Source organism: Dermacentor albipictus, chromosome 6 (assembly GCF_038994185.2).
Source record: "Dermacentor albipictus isolate Rhodes 1998 colony chromosome 6, USDA_Dalb.pri_finalv2, whole genome shotgun sequence".
Taxonomy (NCBI): Eukaryota; Metazoa; Arthropoda; class Arachnida; order Ixodida; family Ixodidae; genus Dermacentor; species Dermacentor albipictus.
The window spans coordinates 75,654,110-75,662,406 of NC_091826.1; the positions used below are offsets into that span (position 1 = coordinate 75,654,110).

The 8,297-nt window shown below is 45.8% G+C and overlaps 1 protein-coding gene across 4 annotated transcripts in view; it reads left to right on the forward strand.

The window, feature by feature from the left end:
• LOC135897120 (calcium-activated chloride channel regulator 1-like) overlaps positions 1 to 6,117 on the forward strand; it is a 255,364-nt gene extending 249,247 nt beyond the window's left edge. For 3 of the 4 annotated variants that reach the window (XM_070520850.1, XM_070520851.1, XM_070520852.1), the window contains exon 17: positions 5,074 to 6,117. In XM_070520850.1, the coding sequence (XP_070376951.1) occupies positions 5,074 to 5,666 (593 nt within the window). In that variant the 3' untranslated portion in view covers positions 5,667 to 6,117. The remainder of the gene's footprint in view (positions 1 to 5,073) is intronic. The other variant, XM_070520853.1, reaches the window with a different exon arrangement.
• The last annotated feature ends 2,180 nt before the right edge of the window (positions 6,118 to 8,297 follow it).

Sequence of the window (8,297 nt, forward strand, 5' to 3'; positions counted from 1 at the left end):
TCGTGAACCTTAGCTGCAAATTCATCGGCTATAGACAAGGCCAGATTGGAAGCCCAGTTCTAGTCCCAGTTGTCCACAGTGGTGCATCCTTGCCAAGCAATGTGCAGGTGATACCAACTGTGGTTGTGGGTGGGACCCAGACCAGCACATCAAAGTGTCTGTAGATGTTGCTGGACACAGTGCTGACACGTCCGACGTTCTTATGCTCGGAATCACATCTGCTGGCACCTCTCATGCAGCCAAGCGCTTTTTTGAATGATCATCTGTCTCTCTTTGGTGCCATAACATTTACTGGCCTTCTCTATGGCATGACACCTTTGTTGGTAAACAGTTTCTCGAACCTGTTCACCTGCTTGCCTGGGCCAAGTAGTCACAGGGCACCTGGATCATGAGTATAACACCCAATAAGAATGAATTGGAGGGCCCAGTTCAGTTTCTTGTTATCCTAGAAAACTACACAATCAGTGCATTCTACCGGCACTAATCTCAAGGGCTGAATTTTGGTGCATAACAAAGAATTTTGAAAACAAACAGGACTGTGCAATGCTTGGTGGATTAGACTATGACAGGTTTAGCATTATGAGACAAGAACTGTACAGTACTTATTGGACAGCAAATGATTGTAGCCAATATACTGGCTTATAGTAACTGAAATTGAGCTGGATAGGTCATGCAATGGAAAGAGCAGTTAATCGGCGCTCTTAATTTAGGTATCTCTGCCCAGGGGAGGGAAACATGGTAAAGGACAGCAGATGTCATAGTAGCCTGGTACTGTTAAGGATTCTGCAGGCATAGTATGGAGTTGGTTTACACAAGGCAAGATAGCTATAGAGATCAATGCTACCTTGAAAGCTTTTCGTACAAGAGAATCGGGCCCATTGTTCCTACAAATATTACGAGTTATGGGGGTATTCATGGTAAGCGAAATTTATTACAGCTCTGCTGTTTCTCAGTTGTTTGAATGTCTTTTTGACTGTAACGTACCATGCACCATCAGCTCCCTGCAAATCATCCTCTTTGAATATTTCCAGTTTTTTAATCCGACACTTTCTTTGCCGCGTCCCCAGGTCTTGTCATCTGTCGTCGTTTTCTTGCCATATATAGTTGTTAGTGCTTGGGCCACTGGGTGTGTACACAAATAGACAACCTACTGCTGATTATTGTATGGCGTAATAGACAACATCGGAATAGGGTATGTGCAACTGGGTATGTGTTCATTCTTTGCTAATCCCCCAGAATGGGTACGCAAGTGAGACACACGGGGTATGTATCCTTAACTGCATTTTGACATTTATTTATTTGTCTAGGCGTACACTTATCACTACTTCTACACATGCTCATTCACGTTCCCTAGCTGCAGACCTGCTCAAGATTACCTGCCGCGTATTTGAACACATGCAGGAACTAGGAATCATGCATTCATTTCCAGCCCATGATTAAGTCCATTGTACATTGTACTCAAGATGACTCCAGGTGACTTGAATGAGACCTACCAATGTTTGATGGTACCGTCCCCGACTGCTAGCCAGTGTCACACGTTGAAGGCTTCGCAGCATCACTACATTGAGCTGCTAACTTCTACAAAACCTCTCTTCTCATTCTCTCAACATTTTTTCCCTTGGAGCATCACACATCACCGTCATATATGACCCACAGAGTTAACAGCTACAGGCAGTGATGCTGTGCTCATGTGGTTTGCTACAGCTGCAACCTCACCAACTCGGACAAGCTTCGTGGTATTTAGACTTCAACACTGTGCTGGATCTGCATTTCTGATCATGATAACCCTTACACTGCATTAAAAAGAGGGTATATGAAGAAGGGCACCTGATCGTATATATTTAACACAATTCCTTCCTTTTTGTTTACGTGAGGCTGTGCATTTTCTCAACAATAAAAGTTCGTTTGCAGACAGTGCGGACATAAGTTTATTCAGGCTGGTTTTTCCTTGCCATAATTGAATAATTACCAACTTTAGGGGCTGTTGGTTATGCTAACCTAAGACTTTGCTGCTTTTAGCTACATCTAGTAACTTATTGCTTGGTAAATTTTCTAGTCGAGCATCATGTGGTGTTGTGCAAAGCAGCTAACTTGAGAGGCATGACATGCTCCATGCTTAAAAAAGGAACTGTTTTAAGAGTTCTGGGAATAATATTAGAACAGGCAACTCTGAGTGAACACTGCTTCCGTCACAAAATGTCGCAATTACCTAGGCGTATGCTGTCATGCAGCGTTATGTTCAGCTCGTAATGAGTATAAAAGAAACAAAATTGGAGTTGTGGAGTTTAAAGCCCTATGGCTACCGCATCTTTTTATAACTCTGACATTAGAAAATTTTAGAGGACGCAAGCAGGCATGCGTGAATAAGAACCCTGTTAAGGTATTGCTAGGACACATGCGGCGTGCATAACCAAGGAGCACACGAGTCGCTTGCGTCTCATCTCGTACTATTATTTTCACTGTAAAGCGACCAATATCAGTAAGCCTGATCAACCTTCATTAATATGCTAGACATATTTAAGCACTTAAGGTGCGTCTGTTTTGAGTGTTTGAAGCACTTCTTGCTAATCAACTCTTGAGGCGTTTACTTGGTTTTCTGTGCTGTAAGATTAGTTTGAGGTTCCTTATAAAACTGCTAACATGAAACTGTGGGCTGGTATATTGATCATGCCATTCTAAAACTTTCAAGTCTGACACTGTCAAAGCATTTGGCACTATTAGTGAGTTTTACTTCACTACAGATATGTATTATGATGAGACCATTTACCATGTGAAAGTAAAAATTCCGGCAAGTAGAGAGCTCTAGAGCACCTGGTATTACAGCAAAGCGAGCGGTGCAGTATCTTCAGGGCAACAGGAACATCGAAGCTGGAACTTGGGCACACTTACGACCAGGCCGTCACCGCAACACACTGTTTGCTTCACCGCATTACACAAATATGTTGCGATGAAATTATTGTGGGCGCATATACACACACGTTACTTCATCCCAACTTTGTACAGAACCTCACGTCCCATTGGTAGACATAAAAGTGCGAAAAACGGGAAGAGATGCAGCTGAATTTCACGGGGCGCGGTATTAAGCTCCATCTCACTGTGCTTATAGCGCCCTTAGTGCCAAAAATCCTAAAACATCTACTCTGCATTTGGCATATTCTGGCAGACCATGTGATGTCATTAGAGCTTTTTAAGGTCCACGTGCTACGGTATAATTGTAAAGCCCGCGATGAAGGCAAATCACACGAAGTCACGGACATCGCACTAACGCTGAACTCGATTGAAAGCGTACGCTGCCTCATTTCAAGGACGCGTCGATAGTTGTGAGCAAACACCACCTTAAGCACGATATCACTTACGTAACTGATCTCGTGGCCAGGAACACGTTCGATACCTCCGCCTTCGACGCCCGTCAAGTAACGGTCCGTGTTCGATGTGATGACGCTGCCGGGAAGAGCGGACAGGGCGACGTTGCTGTACAGTGCCGGTTCACTAACTGTGTCAACGAGGCACTACGCCACTCCAGTATTTCAATCGTCAGCACCACCGAATTCTTCAGAACTGGTCTCGTACCACCAGAGCTTACCGAGACGACAAGCCGGCGTATCGCACCGCTAGGGGTGCATGACTTTTCGCCAATAAACACTGAACCCAGTGCAGAGACGTTACACAACCAGTGGTCGGCATGTGCCAGAAAGCAGACGTGCCAAGGCGTCACTTGGCGCCCCCGTCGCCATTCTCGAAAGTCCCTAAACGATCGTGTCTGTAGGCGACTAAGATCAGGTCACGTGAGGAATTTTAGTACGACATATAGACGCATGCACGTCCATGGCATCCAGCCGGCGCCCTTGGTTTTCACCGCTCGATACCGCAGTGAAAGGCGCAGCAGGTCCAGCGCCGAGAACGCGACGTCATCACGTGGTCACGTGGGTTCTCATGACTCGAAAGACCGTTCAGCGGCGCCACTTCCTCCTCATTGGCAGTGCCGTCACGTGCCCAATGACTCACGCACTAGGCCACATTAACCCAGCGAGAACCGTGGAGCAGGCGTGCGCGCCGGGGAAGCGTGCTACGGAGTCACACCCCGGAGACACGGTTTCAATATCCACACCAAGCCGAAAATCTTGAAATTCTCTTTTCGAAGCTATTCCTTTACTTTGTTTACAGGAATCTCCCTGAGATTCTTGATGTCGATCCGAGTCTTTTAAGGTGTAAGCCTTTAGTGGCTCACGAGTGTACGCGTGCAGTCCGTGGTGGACGCAGGAAAGCGGTGATCACCGGCGAGGGGAGTAAGGAGAGCAGGCACCACCAACAACAGAAGCAAGGAGAGGAGGCGCCACGCCAGTAGCGCTGTACGAGTGAGCGCGTGGGAAAGCGCGGACATGCGCGTGAGGGTGCGCGCACATTGGCGACAAACCTTGCAGCCATTATGGCTGTGATTGCATCCCATACTCATCCCATCCCATGATGGAAATATCGCACCCACGCACGCAAAAACACGGCGATCTTCTACCGATAAGATGGGCCATAGGCCAACTAAACGTAGGGTAGTTTTTTCTGTCGCCACAGTGAGAGCTCTAAGAGGCTTCTGAAGCCTCAAGCAATAGTGCAGCAATTCGATAGATTACTTTCGCAACCAGCGCAAACGTAACGCGTTATTCTAGGCGGCGCGCTGGAGGCGAGGTGACGATCTTACACTCGGCTCGTTTGAGGACGCCGTCTTTCCTGCGCGTATTTCTTTCGCGGGCGCAAATTATCTGCGAAAAAAAAAGCACCGCGAAAGAAAACGCGCCACAAATAACGAAAATTTTGGGTTCTCGATGTCGACTAACCGCCTGAACGCAAATACACAATAGGTTGCTGCAAACTACAGACAATCGATTTCATCTGCAAAGAAAAGCTTCGCTCTTTTCAAACTAGGTGCGTGAGAGTTGACACACGCACACACACACGCACACACGCACCGCACACGCGCAGGCATATATATATATATATATATATATATATATATATATATATATATATATATATATATATATATATGTGTGTGTGTATGGTCTCTATTTTCATTTGCAGCTGCTGCAGTGGAGATCCGCGGCGGCACCGACGCAGACGGGCTCTTTAACGACTTCGAGAACCAGGAGCTGTTGACGAACGTCGTCAAAGGCAGCCTCGAACCCCTTCCCGCCGGCTCCCCACACGAAGTGACCATCAGCCTGCCGCGTCACTGGGGGCCGGCGCCCCGTGGCGACGATAGCTTCCACCTGACGGTGTACTTGGCTGCGCGCGCTGTTAATGCTGATGGGCTCAAGTCGGAAAGGACCATGGTCATCCAAGCGGTGTACGAAATCGACAACATTACCGCCCAATTACCCTCTGCAGTAGCTGACGCCCTCACGCCGGCAAAGCCTTCCGCGATGGTCAGCCCAGCGACAACCACTACAAGGCCGGCCAGGACCGAGCCACCTCTCGATCCGGTGACAACCCCCACTGCAGAGGTTCATCATGAAGGCCAGACATCCGTCTTCGTTTGGATCTTGCTGGTGGCAGTGGCCGGAGTCGTCGTTATGGCAGTCATTATTGCGCTGCTTCTCAAGATCAAATCGGACTACAGTGATGAAACTAGCACCAACGCAAGGGAGAGAACAAGAGAAACCATGACAAGGTAGTGCCGAACGTGGCAATTCAGGGCCAAATAAATCATAAGGCAAGCATGGGCATGTGAGACGTTATCTATGACATCATTATTGCGAAAGCCTCAGATGGTTCGTAGGTCGAAAAATCTGATGTCCGGCGTTATGGCACCTAAATTCTTAGGGCGTCGAATCTACAACCCTAAGTAATAATTAGGGCGAATCATGGCATCAATTCCTTTATAAGAAAGCCTGAAGCTGAGGCGACGAAGCCTCAGCACGACCTGTTGTGGTAATTAAGGGAAAGTTATTATGATAGAGGTAATTAAGGCACTCGAGCCTTTTGTGGGAGTCGAACCAACTTGGACATGTTGGCGAACCAGACAAATCTCGAAAATGGATTACGATCGACATCGTGAGGATGGAAAGTTCAACCAACTACCTTTGCTGTCAATTAAGGCGAAGTGAATCGAGGCACAGTTGACTAAGGCACTCAAACCCACGACCTCTGGTCAGAGAAAACAATAGGAAGTATGAACGCATTCGAATAAAAATGTCAAGTAATGTAATGAATGTCTCCTTTCGCCTTCATCTTCTTTGGGGTAGGCTAAAGTAACTGTCAACTTTTATTTGGCTAGGAGGTGTAAGTTCTTTTTACAACCTCCCGATCAATTTCTTGTTTATTCAGACTTTTGTTATTCATTTCAACCAATTTTCTCCCACACGGTAATGGCATTTCTATTGTTGCGCTTTTGCAACACATAGGAGAAGCTAATGATTATTTTACTGGACGACACCAACCAGGGGTTATTTATTGCCACTTGTGACGTGACTGTCTGACTATCAAAACAAACGCAGTAGTGCAGCAGTTAGCGCACAGTGGTAGCACATACTCTTCCTCCTGAGCAAGTCGCGAGCACCAAAACTTACGTGACAACTTGCATGTGTGATAACACATGGCCTGATTAGTCATTTTGATTACTTCATCGCACATGGCGAAAGCAGCATTCGAGGTTTTCCATACAAAAATCGCTTGAAACTGGTGCAGCACCACGAATTTTGAGATAGTTATCCTGTACTAAGCCATGAAAAAAATCGCGTCGTCTATACATGATTTATTTATCGTTTAATGGGGCAGATTTTAGGGAAAATTATGCGTTAAAGACTGGTTTCTGACGTGGTGAGTAAGAGGATGTGTACCTTTAGCCTTCTGCCTGTATGACGTTTTCAAATACGCTGGAATTACGAAAACGCATGACCCCAAATAATTGAAGGCTAAGCAGCGAAAGAGAAAAATTAATCGGAGAACCTGTCAATGAAGTCTATTCAGCACGACTAAAGATCAAGATGCACCTTTGTATTAGTCCAGCTAACTTCAACATGGGAAAGCAGCTATTGCAATTTCAATTTTTCTTGTCTTTCACTTTCTGTCTTTTTTCGGTGCAGTGTTCATTCTGCCTAACGTCAGCTTTTACAGCGAAGCTTCATATAGCTACCCTCCGGCGGTGGTCCATGTCTGTCCGTCTACGCGTCGCGTCGACACGAAAAAATGTTTGGTCTCCAGTTTCTCGCGAATACTCTGCGACTCTCAATCTAACGTGGTAATCGTGGGAAAAAAATCATACTTAAATTGGCTACCAAGACGACTCTATCATTACGGCGGGTTTCATTCACTTGTCGTATTTTGTTCACAATGAAGTTGTAGACGTTACAGAATTCCCGTCCTCTGTCAATACTTGGCCGTCTACGGACGGAGTATGGTTACAGAAAACGGCTGTAACTCTTGCTTTATTAAAACTATCCTGACGCAAATTACATAAAATTAGCTGCTTAGTCCACTCTAACATTACGCTGAGTTTCTTCTACTTTTCCTAATTACGTAGTTCACAGTGAAGCTGTAAATACTGTGCAATTCCCGTCTGCCATGCGGTGGTATTAGCACACGTCACTACTTCATAAAAGAATAAGAATAAATCAGTACACAGTCCAAAGATGTATTCGTTGTCCGTGTCCCTCGATAATAATATTAAGAAAATAAATAATGATACTGCCTTACATACGTAGATGCGTCGATTGAGGTAAAACACACCACTGCTTTGCTGCTCTTCCTTCTCATAGTGGAAGGGCTGGTGAATTTTGCTATCAATATTCAAACTGTACATCCCTGGATATCGGTAGACATTGGCTTGCTTAAAGCCAAAGTCATTATGAGTTGCGCAGCTGGATAGTTATATCTTTGCACATGTATAAATAGAGAGGGTGCCGCATGCCATGGAAATAGCGAACAATTCCGGCGAGCTGTATGAACCGATACTTATACTTTCTCCAAGAGCGGCGTTCCTCTGTGTAAACTATTAGTGGCTACATATTAAGTAAGCAAAGGACGTCACTCAAGTATACTTTATGATTCTTTCGAGAACCATGCGGTTCCAAAGCTGTACGTAGAACATCAACCCCATTCAGGATGGCTTTTGGAAGGGGATGGAAGAACGTATCGTTGACCTCCACATCGACACGCCGTACTTGCGCCCTCTTTTCAAGAAAGTTGGTCACCTCTACAGACTCCGAGATGCACAATGAGTCATCCTTCAGCGATAGCACAGTTCTTGAGTACCTTTCGTCTGGTCATAGTGATCGCCCCTTACGCTATGTGAGTGTTAGAAATGC